This window comes from Drosophila sechellia, chromosome X, assembly GCF_004382195.2.
Source record: "Drosophila sechellia strain sech25 chromosome X, ASM438219v1, whole genome shotgun sequence".
NCBI classification, from domain to species: Eukaryota; Metazoa; Arthropoda; class Insecta; order Diptera; family Drosophilidae; genus Drosophila; species Drosophila sechellia.
In genome coordinates, this window is record NC_045954.1 from 13,417,097 (window position 1) to 13,442,538 (window position 25,442).

At 39.5% G+C, this 25,442-nt stretch overlaps 2 protein-coding genes across 21 annotated transcripts; one reads left to right on the forward strand and one right to left on the reverse strand.

The window, feature by feature from the left end:
• The first annotated feature begins 517 nt into the window (after positions 1 to 517).
• Positions 518 to 14,560, forward strand: LOC6618427 (protein-tyrosine sulfotransferase). 2 transcript variants are annotated; one of them, XM_032726574.1, is made up of 7 exons: positions 518 to 701; positions 3,063 to 3,193; positions 7,042 to 7,282; positions 7,806 to 7,985; positions 8,682 to 8,818; positions 8,885 to 9,083; positions 12,741 to 14,560. In XM_032726574.1, the coding sequence occupies exons 1-7, from the start codon at positions 543 to 545 to the stop codon at positions 13,182 to 13,184; spliced, it is 1,491 nt and encodes a 496-aa protein (XP_032582465.1). In that variant the 5' UTR covers positions 518 to 542; the 3' UTR covers positions 13,185 to 14,560. The 2 variants fall into 2 exon arrangements, with proteins under 2 accessions (XP_032582465.1, XP_032582466.1); XM_032726575.1 differs by having other exon boundaries at positions 8,885 to 9,045; positions 12,741 to 12,866.
• A 1,728-nt stretch (positions 14,561 to 16,288) lies between these two features.
• On the reverse strand, positions 16,289 to 25,102 carry LOC6618428 (troponin T, skeletal muscle). 19 transcript variants are annotated; one of them, XM_032726580.1, is made up of 10 exons: positions 25,010 to 25,102; positions 22,709 to 22,756; positions 22,067 to 22,111; positions 20,113 to 20,136; positions 19,115 to 19,484; positions 18,138 to 18,356; positions 17,974 to 18,066; positions 17,828 to 17,908; positions 17,654 to 17,732; positions 16,289 to 16,889 (listed from the first exon to the last, which is right to left on the reverse strand). In XM_032726580.1, exons 2-10 carry the CDS (start codon positions 22,729 to 22,731, stop codon positions 16,633 to 16,635), a joined length of 1,191 nt encoding a protein of 396 aa, XP_032582471.1. In that variant the 5' UTR covers positions 22,732 to 22,756; positions 25,010 to 25,102; the 3' UTR covers positions 16,289 to 16,632. The 19 variants fall into 19 exon arrangements, with proteins under 19 accessions (XP_032582471.1, XP_032582486.1, XP_032582468.1 ...); XM_032726595.1 differs by having other exon boundaries at positions 19,112 to 19,484; positions 22,067 to 22,108; positions 25,010 to 25,101; XM_032726577.1 differs by having other exon boundaries at positions 19,112 to 19,484; positions 25,010 to 25,101.
• Between the last annotated feature and the right edge of the window lie 340 nt (positions 25,103 to 25,442).

Sequence of the window (25,442 nt, forward strand, 5' to 3'; positions counted from 1 at the left end):
AACGTCATAAGCAGGAGCAGCAGCAGGACCAGAAACAGGAACAGAGACCAGAACACAGACCGGAACAGGACCACCAAGACCGTGGACGGAGTTATTGTGGTGGCACCGCCAAGCCGCCGCCGCATCAGCATCAGCATCAGTATCCTGCACTATAGGCACATCACCGCCAGTCCGTCCAACGCCCAACACCGCATCCTCCCGATATTCCCACCCTCCGCATCCTTGGCAAACAAGAGGAGCTGGCATCACAAGGAGCAACACGGCAAACGGGGCACTGGCAACAGCAACTGCCTTGCTGTAGCAAAAGCAAAAGCCAAAGCAAAACTCTCGCTTTGAAGACCTCAAGAAAACCAATTTACATATTTAAGCTTTGGGCAAACGTAGAGCGGAGTAGCAACTAGACGCAATCAATAGTGGGCGCCTCCGGGAAGAAGGTAGCCACCCCACACACCAGATCAGATCAGCTTGGAGCAGGCCTGAGTAGACCACAACATCATCCGAATCAAAGGCCAGTTATCTGCGACACCTAGACCACCGCCAGAATGCGACTGCCATATCGAAATAAGAAGGTCACCCTGTGGGTGCTCTTCGGCATCATCGTCATCACCATGTTCCTATTCAAATTCACCGAACTGCGGCCCACATGCCTCTTCAAGGTGGACGCCACCAACGAGCTCGCCTCCCAAATGGTTCGCGTTGAGGTATGTACCCCCAAATCGAACACAATCTGTTTGCCCCACACCCAATCAGCATATCCATTCTCCCATCCTTTCCGTTCCGGAACAAAAAGAAAAAATTGGAAAAGCACACATAGTCACACCCCCGAACATCTACTTCCTTTGCTCGAAGGTGCGTTGCAAAAATGTAGGGATGTGAATTATGAAATGCGAAATACGAAATATTTAAATTGAATCAAATGGTAAACGGACTGATATACCTGGCGGCAAGCAGCAATCAGTTCCTCACAGATTCTAAGCTTGCCTGATTTGATAATCCATTTTTTATTCCGAAATCAGTGCGAGCACTTTCAATTCGAACTTGATGGGTTACTCGAATTCCTGCAGCCAAATTGGGCCTATTCCAGGAAACTGCTAAGCATAGATGCTGTTTCAAGTTGGAACAAAAGAATGGAACTTTGGGCATTGAAAGGGAGCTACTATTGTTATATTCAAATACCTCCATTTAGGAGTGATTCCCCAACTCTGTTAGCCCATAGAGCTCTACATTTTTGTGACGCACTGTGGCGTCCACTTCCCCTCGTGCTGACCAAGCCAAACAAAAACATTTGCAATGATAAATCAAAGGAAAAAATGCATGGGAGTAGAACCTTAGCTGGATAACAAATTTCATGTTGGCTAAGCACAGATGAAAATCCAGCCACACCTCCCCATCCCGGAAAACACCAACCGCACACGCAAAACCAAAGCAAAAGTCATTCAGGGAATTTAACTGGTTATCGGATGACCGAACACGATTTTGTAAACATTAGTCGAGACCAAAATGGTCTCGTTGGAGTTGGAATGGTCGATGGCGTTGAGGTATATCCATTGATTAGCATTGGGAATATCGAAGGCGGAGGTCATAAGCAGCTTTCGACATGGGGAGGGAGCGAAATCGGAAGATGACGACTCCACAAAATGGAAGACAATGCAATGCGACCGAGATGGTCAAATCATTTCCACAGAGCATTAACACATCCTTGGTTCCTGGGTTTTACACATGAAAGGGGCTTTAATTCCGGGGATTTTGTGGGTCCAATTATGTGGAGATGTGTAGCCATGGCTTAATTCGGCTATCATGCTGCATGCTGCATGCATAATTATAATTATTTGGACCCATCGATTTATATGGCATTGCATTAAATTCAATGCAATGCAATGCAATGCACACAGAAATTCATCTTATTTAATGGGAAACACACTGTTCAGCCAAAACAAATAGTATAAATTAATGCAAATGTTCCTGCATTCGGGTAATTAAGGAAGGATATCAATAAAGAATGCTTTAATTCCGTAGATTTGTGCGGCCAGATATGGAAAATTTGAAGCCCAGGAAGGCAGGCAGCCTTTTCGAAATGCGAAATCAAAACGTGACTTAATTAACCCTCTCAAATTGGCTGACGTGCAACACAGAAAGGCAAATTAATAGTAATCCAGGGATTGGTTGGGCGTTGACCAAGTAGTATATTTATAAACAAAGCACTACGAACAATGGGCTTAAATTTCATAGACTTTGGTTCAGCATGCAAATGAGCAGCAAAAGGGATTGATCATTTAATCCATCTTTACTTGGCAGAAGCAAAAATCAATTTTGTAGCTTAATTGTAGCTTAAAACAACAACAAGTATGAAACTTATATGGAATGAGTGTGGATTTCAAGTTTTAAGTTCGTTTAATTAATGCTATCACGCACAATGTTAAATCTGTGTCAGTTCAAAATTCTATTTATCTTACAAAACACTTTGATTAGATACAAAATAGAGCTATGCCACTTTTATCACCTTTCTAATTGAATGCTTATGATGTATGAATCGATCGATTTCCCATTAGGCGGTTGAAAAAAACCCCCATCGCATTGTTTACCTTTGATAAGGTGTAAGGTAGCAAATTTATCACTAGCTTTTGGGCTAGAGAAAGATAAGGCTTCGTCCCCTTTTGGGGCTCCATATGGAAAGCTCGCATCTATTTTTAGTAATGCCCATCACCTGTCGCCTCCACTTTGTATGTCTTCTGACGCTAATGCCCACGATGGCGTTGACACCTGCGCTCATTCAGCCAAGGAAGCCATCACCCACAATCCTCCCGGCTCTAGTTCCCATCATCATCATGATTATAATACAAATCATAATAATAATCATAATAATAATCATCATGACCGTAAGCAGGAGCCATGCCATTTATTTTACGACTGCAACTTTTCTCTAATTTCATTCCTCTTCTCTTATTTTTTATGTTTTTTATCCACCTACACATTGACGTCGCGGATGCGGATGCGAAAACCCGGACACGGTTACGGTTACGGATACGGATGCGGATGCGGATACGGAATACGGACACGTTCAGAAATACCTCACAGATGACAATCAACGCGTTTATTCATACAACCGTGAGATGCCATTAATATTCATAGGCGGCGTGCCGAGATCTGGGACGACTTTGATGCGCGCCATGCTGGATGCCCATCCCGATGTGCGGTAAGTCTGCTGCCCGGAAACACCAGCTGCCCTGTGCTCACCTGCTCCTGAATCCTGCATCCTGAGTCCCGGAGCCTGGCTACTGGGTTCGCCCGTAACCGGATAATACCCTTTCCCACTGCGCGTCGCCTGTTCGATTTGATTGTTTGCCACAAAGCCGCGGTCTCGGGGGCGAATGCTTCACTTCCTTCCTTCCTTCCTTCCCTCCTTCCTTCCATCCTCCCAATCCCGGGAGACGACGGAGGAGTCTTGCACATATCGGATATCAAAGGCGATTTATTGGTTTGCCATTGAACACGGGAAGGGTTGCATGTACAGTGATACGTTAAGGGTTCCAAGATGTTAAGTCATAATTAATAACTTCATCAGTTGTTCTTCCATATTACTTGTTACTCAAATACTCGTGTTGAATAACATTTTCAATGGAATCAAAAACGTTGAATTCCATTCATAAATGAATCCCCGTGGCGATGTTTTGTTAAAGGACTCGAAATCAATGCTGTCAATTTAATTAACATTTAATTTTTACCGAAGGGGAAACTCAATTTAAAGTTTGCCTTGTGTCACCTTTGCGTGGGAGAAGTCCTCTTCTTTGCCTTCGAGTTGTCGAGAACTTTGACATATCACAAATCTTTATTATTCAAATTTGTTTTTTTTTTTTGTAATGGCTTGTATTTCTCACTTTTCCTTTTCAAAATTGAATTTTCATGCGTAATTTAGTAGGAATTTTCATTTTCCTGAATTGCGAGAAAAAGTTCGAAGAAAACTGCTTCCACTTTAGTAGTTCAGATATTTCACACGTATCGCATAGCACAATCAATTTATTTGTTGGGCTTTCTGTTTAAGCTGATCTCGTTTATTTCTTAGCTTCCTATTGATTAAATGTTTTTTAATAAATCACGCTTTTAAAATAAAGTGCCTTATTCAATGTGAATTCCATAGCGTTCATTTAGAAGTGATTCAATGGGTAATATCCATCCCATCTCAGATGGCAATTTCCGCCACCTTGACATCTCATCAAAAGTTTGTTTACCATATTTTCCAAATCCTTTAAACCATGAAATCTGCTAACCAAATTTCACACCTACTCTGAGCAGAATCAAACATTTGCCGACGATGCCTTGGAAAAACATTCGAATTCCAAATAATTTCCTCTTCCGTTTTTGGGGGACCTTTTCTGCTTTTGCTTCATCTTCGGCTTTTTGCACTGGCATAAAGTGTATTTCCACACCGCTCTCTATGGGGAAAATGTTGGAAATTTTAAAATATACAATTTTTGGGGCGGTGCTCTCGGTCGGTTCGGTTCGATTCGGTTTGGTTCGGGGTTCGGGGTTCGGGGTTCGGTTCAACTCCCCAATTTCAATCTCCTTTCAACCTCATGCAGCCAGTCAGGCAGGCAAACCAATTCGATATATTCCGTTTCTGCCCTTTGGCAATTTTAATATTTTCTCTTTTTTTTACTCTTCATCCTGGCCTGGCCTCCATTTGCGTATCTGTATCTGGTCCGGGTTTTATCTTTCCGGGCATACCTTCTGGCTGCTGCGATATATTATTATAATAATTTCTTAAGTCTCCCTTACGCATGAGTAATTAACCATGGAATTTGGCGCAATCTGAAAATGAGAAATGGTCAAGTAGCAAAAGGGTTTCCTCGGGCAACAGCAACTAGTTTTTTTCTTTTTTTTTGTTAGCCCCTTATTTTATTAACAATTTGCCTTTTTGCCCGGCCCATTTCCAGACCATTTCGCTTCATCCTGTCGTCCCATCGCATCCGTGGCCTATCCTGCGTCCTGGATCCTGACATCAGGATGCTGGGATGCCTGGATGCCTCACTGCTTGGCTGGTTGACTTCCTGGCTGGCTGGCTGGCAGTTGGGGTCGCTTTTTCTGATGGCTGCACAGCGCAATTTCCGCTATTTAAAAACCGACTTCCCTTTCCCTCAAGGATCTCACGGATTTTAGTTACAGAATGGGTCCTCGTCCTTTGTTCGCCTTTGCAGGACTCCAAAAACGTGGGCGGTGCAAAGTGTAAAACTTGCCTAAGCGTATGTGGAGTAGGTCACCCTCGTTGCCCCGTTTCCTCGCCCTGTGGCGCTCCACATACCCTCCTGGTTTTCAGATTAAATCTGGTTTTAGTATTTGTAGCATTTAGCATTTAGACTTGGCATCAACTAATTGAGTCTGGTGTAAGCCCCGAAACAATTTTGTGGGATTTGCATGGCGCTGGCACTGGAATGGGAATGTGGATGTGGATGTGGATGGAAATGGGCATGGGGATAGAGGGATACCCGCCGAGATGAAGAGGCTCCCATGCTGAGGTGCGAACAAATGTAATTGGTTGGGGCCAGATAAAGTTGTGACCCCGATTTAGATGGTGCAAAATAGGTGACTCCATGTTTTCGGGCTATAAAATTGCGGTTTTAATGGGGTTTTTTTGGGGGAAACTTTTGAAAATTCAGCCGCAAAATAATGTAGGGTAATTTGGGATTGATAACTTGTATGTTTATCTAGTTAAGTTTTTGGATTATTAAAGAGGCAACTAAAAACGTCAACTATTTTGAATAGTTTTCTTAGTAATTGTGAGCACCTGAGTGTACAGATAACAACTTTAATTAACAAATAGATAATACAAGTTGACTTACAACTTAAAAGTTTATAAATTTAAAATGCCAAGCGCGATAACTTTAAGTGCTTACTGAAATTCTGCACAATAAGTCGAATGTAACAAAATGCTTTATTAGTGTGTTAAAACAAAACATTAATATAGAATATGCTAATTAGAATCCACTACAAATTATTTGTTATTAACTCAAGCGTAGACCGTAATTGCTTACACTATTGCTCAATTTCATTCAATTAAAAAAGGCAATTAACTTTGATTTAATTGCTCTCAAAATTGTGCGGTCACACAAATTAAATCAAATATTTGATTTGTATCTTTGACATTAAGGAGCAATGGATAAACATGTAGTAATTAGTTTATTACCGCCCGCTACTGTTTTTGATATACGTTGATTAAATAATTTTGTATGGATCTCTGACGCACTTCAGTGGCCTCCAAAAATTGTTGAATCAACACAAGGCTTTGATTACTTTCCTTTGGGGTCATAAGTTCGATTCGCTCTCCTTCTCATTTTTTTATTTTTTATTTTCAATTGCCGTTTGACTGGCGCTGCAGTGTGGGATATTTATGATAATTTACGCAATCAGGCAGTAATTTTTTGTGTGTGCTCTGAACTTGATTACGGAGCACTGCCGGCGGAAAATTCTAGAGCGGCAAACGAATCGTTTGAAGCCCTTTATAGTTCAGTGGTTTCTGCAGTCCTGGAAATCGGAGCGGGCCACACAGAAGAGGAGGGGACGCAAATGGGAGTTATGCACCAGACGTGGAATCGCGACGGGAGACTCTGCTTCCACATTCACATCCGCTGGAGGGTAACCCAAAGAGCTAACAGCGGATGGCATACCATTTCGTTTTGTCGATTGCATTAGAAGAGCAGAAGGATGAGGAGGAGTCGGTGGTGAAAGAGTCCCGAACTGGTCCCCTACTGGTCCCTACAAGTCCTGAAAAGCTAACAAGTTGGTTAAGCTAGTTTAAGTAAGGGAACGTTATAAACAAATGCAACATTGAAATGATTGCAATCGTGTATTCCATTTGTGCTGCATTTTTTTTACCCAACTGCTGAAAACTTAGATTTCAAAATTCATAGATCCAACATGGCCAACATGCACCCTATCCCCACGTGAACAGAAGCTGCCCCGCAGCCACTACTACTCCGCCGCTTTGTGTGTATATATTCTCATCTGTATATATATATTTTTTTTTTTTGCTTTTTGGGATCCTTGCAGCTGCGGGCAGGAAACCCGTGTCATTCCGCGCATCCTGCAGCTGCGCTCGCACTGGCTGAAGTCCGAGAAGGAGTCGCTTCGCCTGCAGGAGGCCGGCATCACCAAAGAGGTCATGAACAGTGCCATCGCGCAGTTCTGTCTGGAAATCATCGCCAAACACGGCGAGCCGGCGCCGCGCTTATGCAACAAGGATCCGCTGACGCTGAAAATGGGCTCCTATGTCATCGAGCTATTTCCGAACGTAAGCACCCGCGGCGATACAATTTCCCCATCCTCCCGCCGCATCCTGGACAAGCATCCACACGCGAAGCATAAAAAAACATAACCATATCAGTAATGCAATACCATTTTCATTTACCATATCTGAGTCTGGCATTTAAGCCATTCTCGGCCGTTGTCACAGAAATATCTCTTTTAATGGAAATTAACTGGGGTTTGAGCACTGTCAGTCGAAAGAACGCCGAGGAGAGATAGCAACAAATATTTCATTAAACATGTTAAGCTGTCTCGACAAGCGATTTTAAATCTCTGCGGGCTTATAAAACCATCTTTGCTGTTTTATAATGTGATTAAAACGTAGTATTCATATTTACCGTGAAAGCGCATAAGCATAAAATATCAAAGTAGAAATATAACATTTAAATGAAATGCATATACACTTGACTGTTAATGTTTAAACACCGTTCTTTTTTTCATTTGTATTCAAAATGTTAATCATATTTTTTTCCGGGTGCACCTGTTACCTGTTTTTCTGCTCGTTACAGGCTAAATTCCTATTCATGGTGCGCGACGGCCGGGCGACAGTTCACTCGATTATATCGCGCAAGGTGACAATCACCGGGTTCGATTTGAGCAGCTACCGGCAGTGCATGCAGAAGTGGAACCACGCCATCGAGGTGATGCACGAGCAGTGCCGGGACATCGGCAAGGACCGCTGCATGATGGTGAGTGACTCACTAGTCCTGGCCACGCAGCCATCCAGTAGTCAGATGCTCACATGCCCACCTGGACACCATGCCATCTGGCCACCACGCCACCCATCTCAATCAACGATGATTAACTTGGTCGGGGTGCTGCAGTCTGGCACAGGAAATTAAGCGAGCTGACTTTTAAATTCCGCTGATGGCGGGTCTTAAAAAAAGTGTATATTTAAATTTGTTCGGGCGGCATTTAAAGTGTTAGGTATTTGTAGTGCATTTTAAAGCCATTTAAGTAATCATTATTCGCCTAAAGTGCTTATTTTTTATTTGCCGCAATAAAATTGCAGTATTTCAGTCGTAACAATGGAAATAATAGTCCGAATTGGGAATATTATACCTCGTTATGCTCGTAATTTAATTCCCAATCGATTGGCATTCAAATTTGGAAATACATTTTTTTTGTCATTTTTTGCAAATTTTTATGATGTTACCCCTTACCAAAAATGCAAAAATTAAGCCAAAAATTAATTTTTGTAAATCATTTAAACGGTGATGGGGAAAGTTAGCTGAGGTTGTTAGCTGCACAAAACAGTCGATACTTAAACTGTGAGCCCTATTTTATTGAAGTTGTAGCAAAAATATTAAAAAAAAAACATACTTTTTATTATTTGCTTAAAAGTATCAGTGTCCATACTTATCAAATGTATTTCTCTCTGCCAGGTGTACTATGAGCAGCTGGTCCTGCATCCCGAGGAGTGGATGCGAAAGATACTGAAATTCCTGGACGTGCCATGGAACGATGCGGTGCTGCACCACGAGGAGTTCATAAACAAGCCGAACGGAGTGCCTCTGTCCAAGTAAGTGAAAATCGTAGAATTGCGAAGGGACCATGTCCATTAATTCAACATTGAACGCAATCGCAGAGTGGAGCGTTCGTCGGACCAGGTTATCAAGCCGGTTAATCTGGAGGCGATGTCCAAATGGGTTGGCCAAATACCCGGCGACGTGGTGCGCGACATGGCCGACATAGCGCCCATGCTGTCCGTGCTCGGCTACGATCCGTACGCGAATCCGCCGGACTATGGTAAGCCAGATGCATGGGTGCAGGACAACACGTCGAAGGTAAGGTGCAACCCCGTCGGTTCTCGAATGCAAAACAAACTCAAAACACTGCCAAACAGCCATTTTTTTCATGTTACCACTACACCCAATCATCCCAGCACAACAGTGATGCCAATGTTTATGCCATGTTTAATTTCGAAGTTTTCATAATGTTGATTTTATAACTTATGTTCTCTGCATAGTGCTTATGGTATTATTTGACTTTATTTCACTTTTACACCAAAATGCAAAACTGAATTTACCAAAAACTTTAAAATAATAATGAATAGAGCTTAAGCAAGCATTCTTTCCAATTTAGGGCTCTTAAGCTAAGCTCTTACTTCCGTTTGCATCACCACTGTCAAACACAGGCAATTTCACTCTATCCCTATTCCACCAGCACCACCCACTGGAATCCCTTTTCGTGTCCTTTGTTTTTGTTGCTTGTCATTTTCCCAGGCTCTTGTTATCTTTCACCTTTCACTTTAACTCTGGGCCGTTGCCGCTGCCGCTGCCTGTGTCATTGGCATATTTTGCACTTCCCTGCATAGCCCAAGCATATAACCCATACGCACCGTATACCATACCATACCATACCCCGCCAACCATCAAAAACCCACCCACTTACATCACACACATTGTGCAACTCGTTTTTATTATTTTTTTTTTTATCCTTCTACTCGATTTCGTTCTGTATGTGCGATTTGTGTTTTGCTTGTTTGTTTTGTGTTTTGCACTTCGCCTTCTCGTTTGTTGGTTGCACCTAGCGATTTTACTTTATATTTGGTTTCTTTTTCCGCCTTTTTTGTATTGTTCTTTTTCCAGCTACTTTGATTCATATATGTATGCATTGGCTGGGGTTACAAAGCCATGAAACTGAAAGGAATACCATTGATCACAATGATGGTCGCTTGGTGGCGCCATCTATGTATGGTTGATGGCGTGCACATTGTGCGTTTAAAGATGGGAAAAACTATAAAATCTCTTGTTGGTTTTTTTAAATCCTGGTATATCTATGGAGTACATATGAATTTAATCGAAATATAGTAGTCTATCGAGTGCAACGCGAAAATATTGTGCAGTTTTTTCTCACCTCAAAGGTGCAAACTTTCGGCAGAAATGTAATTTCATTATTTATTTAGCACTTTCTGCCGCTATATATATGATATTTGACATTCATATGCGTTCGTTTATGCCATCAATAGTTGCAAGAGTTGATTTCCGGAATAATTTATCAAGATCCCAAGTGACATTGCAGTATTCAAGAACAAATTAAATAAATTCAATGAAATAATTTGTATTTTTTGAGCAGATTTCCGCCGAGATAGTTAAACATTTAAGCACAAGTGGTACATTTTACTTGGAAATAACCATTGATTATCAGATAAATGAGGAGTACAGTTAAGTTCATCGCTGCCTAATTAGATTATAATTGGTTTTTATGATTTGGCCAGGGATTCAAAGCTTTACGCAGCCACTTTCCTTTTATGTTAGTGATTACATAGCGAACAGCTGCCGCCGCCGGCCGGCCAACTGAATTTCCAACTAACGTTAATTGAAATTTTCGGTTAACTTGGCCATTTTACCGACCTTTCACCCCCTGTCTTCCCAGCTGGCTCCTCTCCTCTTTTTTTTTTCTGTCCCACCCGTCGGCAACTGGTATCTCTGTTTGCAATTGCATCCTGCTGAGTTATGTCCGGAGCAGCGAGGCGTTAAATTAGCTGCTAATTAATTAGTCCACTCCTCGTTACTCCGGACCACTCGACTCGAGTGGCGTTGAGTTAACTCAAGTTCAGCTATCTGGGCGCTGATTTACGCCTCCTTTTTTTTCTCCAGCATATATCTGTTTGTTCTGGAGCACTATAGTTAATCACAAATTGTGAATTCAGGGGTATTATTCATAAAAAGAAGAAGAGTAGTATCAAATGTAATTACACAAAACTGCAGAAACTTAAACTTCGGCTTGCCGAATTGATCGTTCCTTCTTGATTTTCGGTGTAATTTCTGATACTTCAACGCAACGATGAAAAATGAAAATTTTCACTCGATTTGCTGCACCTAAGCTGGGGCTTTTTTTGTTTTTTTTTTTTTTTTTTTGCGGTGCCAGTGGTTTGTTTTTTTTATGATGTCCCCGATTTTTGTGCGTTTTTATTGGCCTGTCACAGGGGCACTTTCTGTTTGACAGTTGCAATTGCAATGTTTCCGCGCTGCTGCCAGTGGTCTGTCGGTGGGCGGCAGCTGCGGAGGGGGCGTGGCCGTGGCTTGATGGCATAAGTGGCAATTTATACATGCACGCCACCGGCAGACGGCAGGGATGAAGGATGGAGGAATGGACAGCAAGGAGATGGAGGTGGATAAATGCTCACGGGAGCCGGACAAAGTTAAGTCAACTTTCGCAATCCCCGCCAGCTTGACAGCCATCCGATCCCATGCCACCCCATCGCATCGCAACCCATACCGATTCCAATCCCCATTTTTTTTTTCAATACTGATGATGCCTCACCGGTCAGTTATCCCTTTGCCCCCTCGCGGATGCCACGCAACGTGCCACGCAATTAATATCAATTGAGAGTCCGGCAATTTCATTATATTCCTTAATTTATGTTAATGGCAAATATTTTAATTAATTGACGGCTATGCGCCGCAACCCCCCATGGCCCATACCGTTTATTGGAAGAGATAGGTGTCTGCAAACATTAAATATTTTAAACATATTTGCATATTTAATATTTATGCAAAAATTAAAAAGCGAGTGGCGGCAGTTGCCTTGCGTTGCATTGCAGCGGGGAAATTAAAATCAAATAACGAAACGTTAATACCCTGAGGTGGATGAGGTGGTGGGTGGGCGAAAGGGAAAATAGCAACTGAGTCGAAAGGAAAAACCGCACAAAGAAAGAAAATGTTGTGAAAATTACGCTCACGTTGTAAAAACAAGAGTTTGCGTTTAGCTGCATTTGTACAGCGAAAGATAAACAGCAATCAAATGGAAATCTAAAATATTTAACAACCGACAGAATGCACGAATTAAACGAATTTGAATTGTTTTCATGCTGAAATTGCGAGAAAAGTCATTAAAACTAATGAGATGCGGAATCTAAAAATAGGAGAATATACAGCTTAGAAATTAAGAAACACATTTCTGTGTCCCAAATTAATGTTCTACGAAACTTCTATGGTAACTTATCATTTTAAGTTCGCTTTAAACAACTCATGCTAAAGTAAATATGCACAATAAGTGGGAAAGTCCACTTTTTTTTCCACATTTTATGTGGGACTGACAAAGATACATAGAAACTGAAATAAGAGCCCAAGGCAGCTAAGGAATTTCCATAACTGTTTTTCTTGCGCTTTAATTTGCACAACTGCGACGTCGCAAAGTTGAACACCAAATTGTTGTGCTACCAAAGTTTTCGCTTTGACAGGCACTCAAACGTTTTGGCAGTCAAAAAAGAGGGGGCAGATGTATGCATATGCTGTATGCCACATAGAGCCGCAGTTGCAGCAGCAGCAACATCTGTCGTAAAGAGGAGGCCATCGGCAGCAGCTGCAATTGCACGAGAAATACACGATTTGCTGGGCTTTCGGTGGGGTGGAAGTGGGAGGCTTATTCACGCAGAAGTGCGCCCATTATGAGTGGTTTAATTTGAATACGCATTTCGGTTCTGTCTCTACTTTCAGTTAAAGGCCAATCGAATGCTGTGGGAGAGTAAGGCGAAGCAAGTGCTGCAGATGTCATCCAGCGAGGATGACAACACGAACACCATCATCAACAATAGCAACAATAAGGATAACAACAATAATCAGTACACAATCAATAAAATTATACCAGAACAACACAGCAGACAGCGGCAACATGTACAGCAGCAACATCTGCAACAGCAGCAGCATCTGCAACAGCAGCAATATCAGCGGCAGCAGCAACAGCAGCAGCATCAGCAGCAACAACGTGAGGAGGAGAGCGAGTCGGAAAGGGAAGCGGAACCGGATCGAGAACAACAATTGTTGCATCAAAAGCCAAAGGATGTCATTACGATAAAGCAGCTGCCATTAGCTGCTAGCAACAATAACAACATCAACAGCAACAGCAACAACATCATGGAGGACCCCATGGCGGATACATGATATCCGCACATACCCATAAGACTGCCGCGTGGCAAGCATTGAACCTGGCTAACTCTCTTGGCTGCCGATAAGGACAACGATAATGATAACTGTTGCTGCTGCTGTTGCAAGAAACCAATTTTAAATTGTATTAGCCGAGACCTTTACATGCTTGATACACATATGTATTTGCATATAATGTACGTGTATTAATGCTTCGTGAAGTTACCAAAAAAAAAAAGAAAAAAAAAACAAGCAGAAAAGCAAACAATTAAGAAACAACAGGATAAGTAGTTACACTTTAAAGAACGTTTCGTGACGAAAAGACTTAAAGTTGCAGGGAGAAATGCCAATTTAACAGCCAACCTCGCCCTGCGCCCTTTAATTCGTAGTAATTTAATTTATGCCTTAATTAATATCTCATAACTGGATTTACCTTAATGCGGGCTGGGCGTTGAATTATTAAATTTATTGTGCAATGAATTGCTTCATTTGGTCCATTGAAATGGTCAGTACAATTACTATTAGCTTGATTACCAGCTAATCGTGTTCAACTGATAAGCTACTTAATTTAATGAAAAATTGCATTCATATAATTTAGTTCGAACTTTTGATTAAATGCGATTTTTGAAATAATTTAAAGGCGACTAAAATATGATAGTCTTTTGTTTAATCGTACGGTTGGCATTTACCCCTTCCCACGTCGTCTTACAGTCAAGAAACGCACTGTATGCCTAAATATTATTAAATGTGTTGCAAGATAAAATGATAACCACCAAAAGAAGCTGAAGAAAAAACGAGGAGTTTTTGCAATGAAGAAGATGCAGGAAATCCATTGCATACTCTCACCGACCTCTTTTACAATATGAAAAGATAACAAAACATTTTAATTTAGTTTAGAACTCTTTTTAAGCCTTTTTTGTACGAATGTTTTTTGAGAGACTCGTGTCGGTTTATCACTTAGAACGCCTTTTTTTTGTATCTGTAATTGTGTACATAAAATATAAATATCTGAATTATGTTTCCCACTAATCGAATGAATCTCTACCTGAAATTCGTCTATGGGCTCGCGGAATCTTTATAGGTTTTTATAAGGAATACATTACAATATAACATTAAGCACTGTTTATAGTTTGCAAACGGTAGGACAAAGCAAAACGAAGTGTTTAGAAGTGTTAAATTTTTAACGAAAAGAGCTTTTAAGGTGTTTAGTTTAATAACTGTAATCGTATATTAAAATATTTGCTGCTGTTGACAAAGAAAAAAAGACGTGAACTAGTATAGAAATATTACAATTTTGTAAACTTTTTTTTGTGTTGCAATAAATTGACTGAATGTAAAGAAAACCAATTTAATAAAACCATATATATATATATATATATATATCTATAAATGTATACCTTAAACTGAGTGTCTAAATGTATATGAAAGTTGTAATAGATTTTAAATGTATATGTGTGCGTGCAGTTAATGAGAGGAATCGAAGTTAGCTAAGCTAAATTATTTGGTCTAGGAAATGTACTTCAAACTCAAATGGCTGACATAGCAAAATAACGACGACAGCAATATGAGGTCACTGTTTTATTTGTAAAATGAGAAATTACGGCTTTTTGATAGACTGTACTTACACTCGAAGTTTGACAGTTATCAAAGACTGTACATTTGGATTTTGACAGAATGACAGCTTCTGGGCTAACTGTATTCCCAACTTTAAATCTTTCCATCTTCCTCAGTCATTTGAATTTGAAGGTGGTTTTTTTGTACCCATTTTTTTTTTTGTTTTTTTTTTTGTAGCAAGGAGAATATCCTTGCACACAGACAGACACTCACACAGACACACGAGCCTTGTCCGTCCTAACTGCTGTGTGTGTGGGCGAACAGGATGGCTATATTATGTACTTACTTGCCGTTAGCTTTGTGCTCAAAGAAAACTATTAATGTTTGTTTATTATATTTAATTTAATGAAATAAAATGAGAATTGCTGACAATAAATAAGGAAAAATGATTGCTTAGAGGAAATTGAAGTTTATTTGATGGCGGCGATGGAAAATACCGCTAGCTCGCTAATAGCTAAGAGAAAGTTAAAGGAAACGAAAGTCAAACATAATATAAAGGAGAAAAGTTTATATAAATGTGTGTTTTTTTGTAGTCACAGTGCGTGTCGCAACCATAAAACTATAAAGTTTTGTGATTAAAACCGCATCGAATTTGTGAACTATTATAAAAAATATATATAAATGTGAAACGTAAACTATTTTTGCTAGCTTTTAAGATGCATTTTTTTCTCAAAATTACGCCTGTATGTATGTAATATGCATAACTATCTTAATGCCCATGTATTATATATATTATATTGTACATTTTTTTTGTGTGTGGAATTGCTGCAGTTAGGACAGGAATCCAGCCACCAATGTTGAGAAACTAACGATCTACTTGCAGCTGACAGACAATCAGAGTTTAAATAAACTTAAAATTACACTATATTGCACTCCGCTCCGTAATCCCAATATTATTAACCCAATCCGTTGACCCCAAAAATCCATCAAACCATAATGAAAAACGTATTTAGCCAATTGTAATCCGCGAAAAAAGGTTAACTGTACGCTGCAAAGATCCGATATGGAATCGAATTAATTCTAATTACAACACATTTTCTGTGCGCAGTTTGTAGCCTTAGAAAATTGTACAATATTGTATTGATAACGACATCCCGGCAAAAGATAAACGATGAATCAAAAAAAATATATATATATATATCTACGAAATTATACTGTACAAGAAAAATAAAATCAACTGAGGAAACAATAAAAGTTAAACATAAATGTAAAATCATGCAACCGAAAAAGTAGTATTTATTTTATTTGGGTGGTAGCTCGTTTAGGCTTGCAATTTCATATTGTTTTCGTAAAATTCTGGGTTTCGATACTAAATGGAAACTTTCAGAAAATTATAGAAAAGAGATCATCCTAGAAAAGACCATCGTGGACTGAAAGTTTACAAAGAACGCTGGGACTTCGTCCATCGTTGGATGAATAGGTAGGTATCTATCCACTATCCCCACTATGACGACGATGATCTGGAGACCCGATCGATACACACAGACATGCACACAAACAACAGAAAGTTTTCATAGATATGATGCCATAACACACTTTAATATCTTGATTGCTTATCTTTTTTTTTGGTTGCTTGTTTTTGGTTTTGCTAGTATTTGACTTAGTTGGTGTTGGTTTTGATGTTTTATTTTAAAAGAAATCTTACATTTCTCGATTCAATAAAAAAGATGTTGAGTTTTTGATTTTGAATAGCAAGTTGTTGGGCGAATAAGCTAAGATATCATAACTACTTAGTTCATTCTTTTACTTTTATTAAAATTGTTTGGCTTTGGTATTTAAATGTAGTGTTTGTTTTTACGAAAAGTGGTGAAGGAAAGTGGTGCGCGAGGGCGGGCCCAGAGTGTGGATTGGTCTATTCCTCCTCCTCCTCTTCCTCTTCTTCCTCCTCCTCCTCTTCCTCCTCCTCTTCCTCTTCTTCCTCCTCTTCCTCCTCCTCCTCCTCCTCATCCTCCTCGGCCTCTTCATCTTCCTCCTCAACGACCTCCTCCTCGACCTCCTCATCATCCTCGACGATGTCCTCATCGGCCTTGGCGTCCTCCTCGCCTTCGGGTGTCTCGGGCTCACCGGCCTTCTTGCCTGGTCGCTCGCCGAACCACTTTGGCAGTTTGGCTAAGGATTAAAAGTATCGGATTACAATTAGCATATTGCTGGTACAAATCGAAATAGTAAGATAATCGAAACAAATCGACAGGAAACAGAAAAAATCATAATAAAACACAGCACGACAATGAACAAATTAATGAATGTTGTTCTGTTGTTGTCGTCCCTTTGGAAGGGGTACAGTTGATCCCCATTTACCCTAGCTACATAACTCGCATCTGATCTAAAGTACATACATTTTTGACGGCCGGTGTATTGCTCCTTCTTCTCGTTCCAGATCTTCTCGTTCGAGTCCTTGGAGATCTCATCCCAGCCCTGTGTGTAGTAATAGTGTTGTGTTCGTGTTTTGGTGTGTGATTTTATGAGCACAGTACAACATACAGTTGACAATTATGAAATATGGTACATAAAACATAGAAAGAGATAAAAAGAGAGTAGACGTTAGGTGCGATATTGGTTGTCAGCCGCCCAGAAAGACCAAAAAATACCCCAGTTTCTTGTCAATTCTGTTACGTAATTGCATTGACGACCCAACCTATAACGTTACTGTACTTTTGATAGTGTTTCAAACATGACTTTACGTTTGGTAGCCATTAAAATACCCAGACTGTACTTTTAGTAGTGTTGGAACCACCTCAACTTTTGACATGACTGTACTTTCGGTGGTAGTGATACAAACAAAAAACATAGTTTATGATGTAAACATAAAACAATAGATAGATAGATACAGAAGAAGAGAGACACGTAGACGTGAATGTTTCAGCGACGCTTACATTTTGTGCGCTGAGTGAATCTTTCCTGTCTTTCTTGCCAGGTCTTTTCTAAGGTTTCCGCATAGACCGTATTATAGCCCTAAATGTGCGTAATATTGATACAGTTTTACAAAGAGGCAACCCAAAAAAATACCCAAGTATAGTTAGCTTTAGAGAGGAAACCCGAATACTTACACCCTCGAAGAGCTTCTTCTTGTCGTCATAAGAGCGGGTGTCCACACGTCGCTCATACTTGGAGGCGACTTGGATCTTGGGCTGTGGGGAAACGTGGCACGTTAGCTATGTGAGCCAGGGATCTCCTAAGAGTAAGGCTAACTTACCGGGTATTTGCCAGTCAAAGCTTCCGGGTCGAGACCCTTCTTCAAGGCTTTGTGCCTGAGCTGTTGCTTCTGTCTTTCCTTCAACTCTTTCAACTGTCAATGGACATGGGTGTCAGCAAATGTGTTCCCTTGAGGATTATAGGCCTAAGCCAAGTGTTACTCACATCGTAGTCCTGACGTTTCTGCCTTTCTTCCAAGTCATACTTCTCAGTTTCCAATTTGACAATGAGCTCCCACAGCTCCTGGGCCTTCTCGCGCAGCTTAGCCTCGCCGAATCCTTCGATGGCCAAGGGCTTGATGCGGAACGACAGCGAGATCTTCTTCTCCTCCTCCAACTGTTCCTTAGTCTTGTTGCGTTCCATGGCGGCGGACGAGAGTCCCAACTGTTTCATGTGGCGAGTTTTTTTTTTTTTTTTGGTTCGATTCGAATTTCGCGCAGGATGCGTTTTAATATTTGTTTTTAGTTTTGTTTTGCATAGCAGACACATTTCGTTGTGTTTTTTTTTTTTTGATTTTTCGGATTTTTGAGATTTGATTTTTGGTACGTGCGGTACAAACGTGGTGAGAGACAAACAGTGAGAGAGATAGACACACACAGAGAAAAGAGCGCAAAACAAAGTGATATTTTGTTTGTTCGTGTTTGGTGTGTGTACATGCGTGTGTTTGTTTTGTTTGTTGTGTAAAAGAAAACAAAAAAAAATGTTTTGTTGTTTCAGTTTCACATTACAGTGTAGTGTTTTAAAGGCATATTTTTAAGCGATCGATATGAACACAGACGATTAACGATTGAGAAATGTCGGAATGATCGATTTTGGAATCAAATACAATGGATAAACGGTTGTGAATGATTGATGGAGCCAAAAAACACAAACGATTAACGATTGTGGATGATCGATTCGGGCATAAACGATTAAGGATTACAATTGATCGATGAATTCAAAAACCGACGATTGATGATTGATGGACACGACGGGTGGCAAATGAGGAGTTGATATGGAATTGATTTGGAATCAAATATAAAATAAAAAGAACGAAAAAGAAGAAAACGAAAATAGGAAGAGAGAGAGAGACAAATGGGGGGAGGTGGGAAGACGGAGGCGTATCAGCAACCGGCATTGATGAAATCTCATATAATTACCACGCCTGCATCCTTCTTGGCAATGGTGAAGTTGGGGCCCTTCTTGTCCTTGTCCTTCATGGCCTGCAGCATAGCCTGGCGCTTCTTCTCGGCCTCCTCGAGACGCATGCGCTTCTCCTCGATCTCGCGCTGCTTCTTCTCCTCAGCCTCACGGACACGGCGCTCCTCCTCCTCCTTCTTGCGCTGGGCCATCTTTTGCTCCTCCTCGGCGCGGGTGACCTTGCGCTTGGCCTGCTTCTCCTTCAGCTTCTTCAGCTCATCCTCCTCCTTGGATCTCTGTTTGCGCCACTCGGTGATGTATTCTTTCAGCTGATCATCGAGGTCGGAGCGCTTCTGGTCCTGACGCTTGATGAACTCTGGGTCGCCCTCTCCTCTGATGATCGTTACGGTAAGGGACGGGTTCGGGAATGAGAAAGAACTCGATTAGTTAAATCTGTCGGATCGTGTTCACTTTCTTCGATAGCCACTAGTACTACGAGTAATGTCTAGGCACTAAAATTAATTACAGAATTTTGACGGAATTTCTAACGGCCTGTTTATCTGTTTGGTGATTATATTTAGATTATTTGGTTCGATTTGGTTCCGAAAGTCAAAGAGTTGTTTTTACAATTAGTATCCACCAAAGTGCTGATGTGAGAAAGCATTAGATAACTACATTACTACGTATGGCAATACTACTACTCTAGTTATAAAAAAAAAATACAGAAACAGAACAGAAACACACCAAAAAAGATAGGGGGATTGCTTCGATGGCACTGGAGTGGTGAGTTGTGGTGAGTAAGAGTTTTGTTGAGTAGTGCTTGCTACAGAGGTACAGTTTACACCTTAGAAACTATTTTATTTATTTTTTTAATTTTTTTTTTATTTGGTTTTGAGTGTTTTACTGGACACGCACAGGCGGATTAATCGGGGACGATCTTAAGATAACTCTAAGGGTTTAGTCTTGGTTAGCGTTCTGGTTTCATTTGTTGTTCACATTTGTTTTTTGTACATAGACTTACTCGGCTGGTGTCTGAGGTGGTTTTCTATACGTGAGGCATTGAGGTGGCAACAAACATGGAGGTGGTGATATTTTTTATTTATATATATATATTGGTTTTGTGTTTCAAAAATTGACAAATTCACGATGGTTTCGATTGATTGATTGATATTTGTTGTGGGTTTCGGTTCGAAAAGTTCATTCAAAATGCGATTGTTTTCGTTATTTCAGTTTTCAAACAAAAAGGAACGTTGAAAAGAAAGAGAAAAACGATTGGTTGTTTTAAAAAATTCATTTGCAAAATATATTGGTTTTTTTTTTTTTTTTTTCTTTTTGGTAAACGAAATGAAAGAAGAAGATAAGATGGAGAATATATATAGAGAGATATTTGCATAAAAGGTTGAAAAGAATAATTAATTTTGTAATGGTTGGTACGTAATTGTTTTTGATTTGGCTTTGTTTGTTGTTTTCTGGTTGGTTGTTGTTCTAAAGAAAACTCAAAAATAATTCCAAGCAACGAATCTTTGTACAGTATGAACTGGAACTGGTACTGGAGCTGGTTCTGGAACTGGAACTGGTTCTCTGATGCATATGGAGCAGAAATGCACACAAAAACTTGAAATTTTGTTCAATTTGTTTCAGAAATTGGCAAACGAGCATATACGTAATTTTGGGGCCAGGCAAATAGTAATTTGGGAAAAAAAAACTTTTATACAGATATGTGGGATCTTTATAGGTCTTTCTTTCTTCGTTTCATTGGTTTCTCACACAATTTACTTACTTCCTGCAACAAGAACGAGATCAAAAAGAGATGGAAGAGAGAAAGAGAGAGATAAACAGAATTGATATCAATGATTTCCAAGTCTTATAGGCAACAACACTTTTGCTAAGCCAGGCCAGCGATAGGCAGAAAATTAACTTTTGGTCAAAAGTCTTTTTTTTAGAATTTGGAAATTGCGTTTTACGGCTTTGGAAATGTATTATCTTGTGGGGAGAATCGGGAGATACAATGGTAAAAATAGATATACAGATAGACAAAAGACGTGTTACAAGTGATACAAAAAAACACAGTAAAAATCCGACTGGGTTCAAAATAATAGTGCAATTTTTAAATGATAAATAAATATACGCAATGAATAGGCAGGAATTTAGTTGTTTAAAACTTAAAATATTAATAAATTAATTAATTATTATCTATTTTGTACCAATTCCATTAAAATGGATGATCTACGTATACGCAATATTTTTTTTTTTTTTATAGAAAACTACCATTATTTTGAACACAGTTTCATACACATGTGGGTGGTGGTGGGGATACACACAGCTTTTATATACACAATTTGCCAATTTTTCACTAGGTTTTTTTTGGGAGGGGGTATGAACTATGAACTCGCTGCTTGAGTGGGTGTGGGGTGAACAGTGGGTGGGTGGGGTGTTTTGCTCTCGGGTTCCATTAGTAAATTTTGTACAATTATCGGATATTGATTTTGTGATTGTATACTTTTAATTCTAAATTCAATTTTGGTTTTTATAGACACACACAACAACACATTGAAAACAAAAACCAAAAGAAATAACAAAAATGTACACAAAACAGAATAAAAAAGAAAAACTAAAGAATAATTAATAAACAAATAAAATTATTTACAGACGAGTACACAAAACAAAAATGTTGGGTTGGTTTCGGGTTTCTGGGTGTTTTTTTTTTTTAATCTTTTTTGGGGAATACATATTTCTACCAATTTTAAAAAAGGGTTTTTTTTTTCATTGCAAACATTGTCAAAATACAACACATATAGAAAATTTGGAATACAAAATGGTGGGCAAGGTTCGGTTTCGAAAAAAATCAAAAAATTGGTTATAGTTAGGGCAAAAAAAAAAGATAGACATAAGTGAACACCAATCGAGTTCTTTAGGCTGCTGCACCAAAACCAACAAAAGATGTCGACAAAAATCGGCAACAAAAATGTACTTACGTCTCCTCGCGGGTTTCCTCGACAACCTCCTCCTCCTCGGAGCTGCTTTCGAGTTCGTAATTAAACGAATTTATTTTTTTTTTATATATTTTTTGGTTTTAGATTTTTGAATAAGGTGTTTTTTTTATATATTTTGGAGTGAAAGTGCAGGGTTACACACGGCACACGGGTGCAGAGGTGATATTGTTGATTTGTTGTTGATTTGTCGTGTGGTTGTTGTTGAATAGTTGTTGATTGTTATTAGTTGTTGATTTCAAAAGAAACGAAACGACAACATTAGCGGTTGTTCGAATAGATTCATGGGTTGTGGTTGTGGTGGTGGAGGTTTTTGGGATCGTGGTCGGTTCGGGTTCAGGGATGACAATGCGTGGAAATAGAGAGAAAGGAGTACAGATCAAAATAGGTGCCACTGGTGATTACAAAAAGTTCTCTTACAAGAATCCACAAAAATCTGGTCGTTGAATTAGTTAGTACGTATAACAATAAGGGTTCAAACGAGACCTTCGAATACTTCTCTTCAACTTTGCTACTTTACTTAAGTTATCTGTTTACTTTACACACTTTTAAATCTGGTTCGCGGTCATACGCGTCGTATACTTAATATTTGCATCGTCTCCTACATTTCCCATGGGTTCTACTTACGTGTACTCTTCATCGTCGGACATGGCTACGGTTTAGGGTTGAAAAAACCTGCAATAACAATATGCAGAAAAGAAAATGTTTAGTTAAGTCTTTATATGCATATATTTAAGATAAAATTAGGAAGCCATTGTAATAGAATAGAAAAGACACCAAAAACGTGAATGTGTTCCATTATTATATATTTTTTTAATTCAATTGATATTAACAATAAAGCTTATTAAATATAACCCCTTTTTTCAGCAAAAGCAGCAACAACAATAAAACAGCGAAATACAGGTGCACGAACAAACCAACTAATTATTGCCCTTTTTGATAACCCCTTGTCTATTTTCTATTCAGGGTTTCACTGTACTTGAAGCTGCCTTTGATCGCGCTGCGATAACTCTATAATTAGACGGATCTGTCCCCCTATATATATATATACACAATATGCGATATATATGCGATTCCGTTGTGTATATGTAGGCAGGTCGACCTGTCTTTTTATAGCCGGCAACAATGTCTCGTCCTCACATCATAATCTTCCAAATTCAAGAAGAAAAAAATAAACGATAAATTCCGTACGCTCTGCTCTAAAATTATTTAATTTCCCATGCTATCTATATCCACATCTATATCTGTGTGTGTGCGAAGGAGAGAGCCGTAGTCCAATCTATGTATATCGGTGGTTTTTTCTTTTTCCTCCGATTTTTTCTCAATTAAAAATAGACTTAGGGGCAGTATTGAATTTCCCGAAAGCCGAAAGCTTCCGAAAACATCAAAAAGCTTCGGCAAAAGCCTTTTTTGAAAATTTTCGTTTTTTTTTTTACCTTGGCACTAAATTGGAAAATCTAGAGAAGCTTTTGAATTTATATATACGTATATATATATTTGGGCGTACTGGTGTGGAATGAAAAGAAAAGAAAATCAAATGCCATTCATAGATCGCCTGCATATATATGCCAGTTATTATGCCACGAATTTATATATTTAATATGCTATTTGAAATGTCTGTGAATATGAATATTCTATTTCTATAATCTTTGCACTTTTGCGTGGAAATGCAATTGCTGAGCTTATATTTTTAGCGTTAGATAAACTGGGTCAGTTTCGGGGGAAGTGCTTGCAAATAATGTGAAATGTATTAAGAAAAGTTCTGGAAAAATTGTACAAACTTTTCGATTAAAACTGGTAATGATCTAAATATCCACCTACAGACCTACAGACTATTAGAAATATACGTCTATCGTCTTATCACACAAAATGGTATGTTTAGTATGCGTTCAAAAGCATGGTTTTGAATCTTACTTTTTGTCTTTTCAAGTTCAAAGTTTAAGTAAGTGTTAGCTACTTCCTGTCTGACAACACTAAACTGTCATATGCTGTTTTTATATCCTGTCATCATATCCTTGTTGAATTTACTCTACAAATTTCCCTGTCTATAACTCGATCTAACTGTTTCCATTTATAGTCCTATATTTATCCTCCAAAAATCTCCAGATCTCTATTCGCCATCGATCTTGTGTGGGTGGCTATAGTTCCGTCTCGTTTTCGCCTATTCTATATCTCTAACATCTGATCGGCGCCTGCGCGGAAAGCTATAGAAAAAAGTTTTCACTCTGCGTATCTGTGTGTGTGTGTGTTTGTGTGTGTGTGTGTATCTTGGACATTTTGCCAAGGTAAAAACACACTCGCGCACACATACGAATCGAATTTATTTTTAAAATTCGTCGAAAAAAATTTGAGAACTTTTCCTCTCAGATCATATAACACTTTCAGAAAGCAAAAAGATATACATATATTTTTATATGTATAGATTCCTGTCTGGCATTGTTGTTGCTTTTGATTTTGTTGTTGTTGTTGCTGCTGCGGCTAATCCTGTTGTTGTAGTTGCCGTTGAATATTGTTTTTGGCGCCGCCAATGCCTGGGCGAATTTTTTCAAATTATTTTTAGCCTTTAGCCATTATGAAAAAAAAAAAGTTTAAAAAAAAAGATTTTTGGAAAGGTTGGTTTCAGAGTTCGTTTTTGGTGGCTTTCAAGTCAAGTTATTCGCACTATTTGTTCGTAGATTGCACTTTAAAAAAATTTCAAAAAAAATAGAATGTTATATAACACTAGGATTTTTCAATTCGTAACTTTCTTTTGTTGATGTTCGTGGTTCGTGGTTTATTCCCAAAGGATTCGGTATTCTCGTTTTCGATAACTTTCTTTTCGTTTTTAGGCACACAAGTTTATTATATTTTCTTTTTATTTTTTGGTGATGCAGCATTTGAAGGAGATGTGAAGCAGCAGTAGAGCAGAAACAGAAAAAAAAAACTTACTTAGGGAGAAAAACAAATTGAATTGAAGTCCGAGCAGCTGACGTCGTAGGAGCGAATGCTGCGGTTCGACTAACCAAACTGACGATGAAAAGCGCTGCTACACGTTATGTTAAAGAATTTTTCGTCGCGTTCGCGGAAAAGCCATTTCCACGCACACACCGATCGCCTTTCTATATAGCCAATAGCTGGCCATGGGTGCGAGCAGGCCAGCGCTATATGCCACATATCGCTGGCCGATGTGGCAACAAGTGGGTGGTGGTGGGTGCCTGGTCGCCTGCCTGTGTTGGCTGTGTTCGATGTGTTTTGGGTGGATTTTTCAGGTGGGCTGCAGCTGAAACATAAACTTGTACACGCACACATCCGCCGTCGAGTTTTCCAATTTTCCATTTTGGCCAGAGCGAGATGAGGCATACGATATAGTACATACTATACT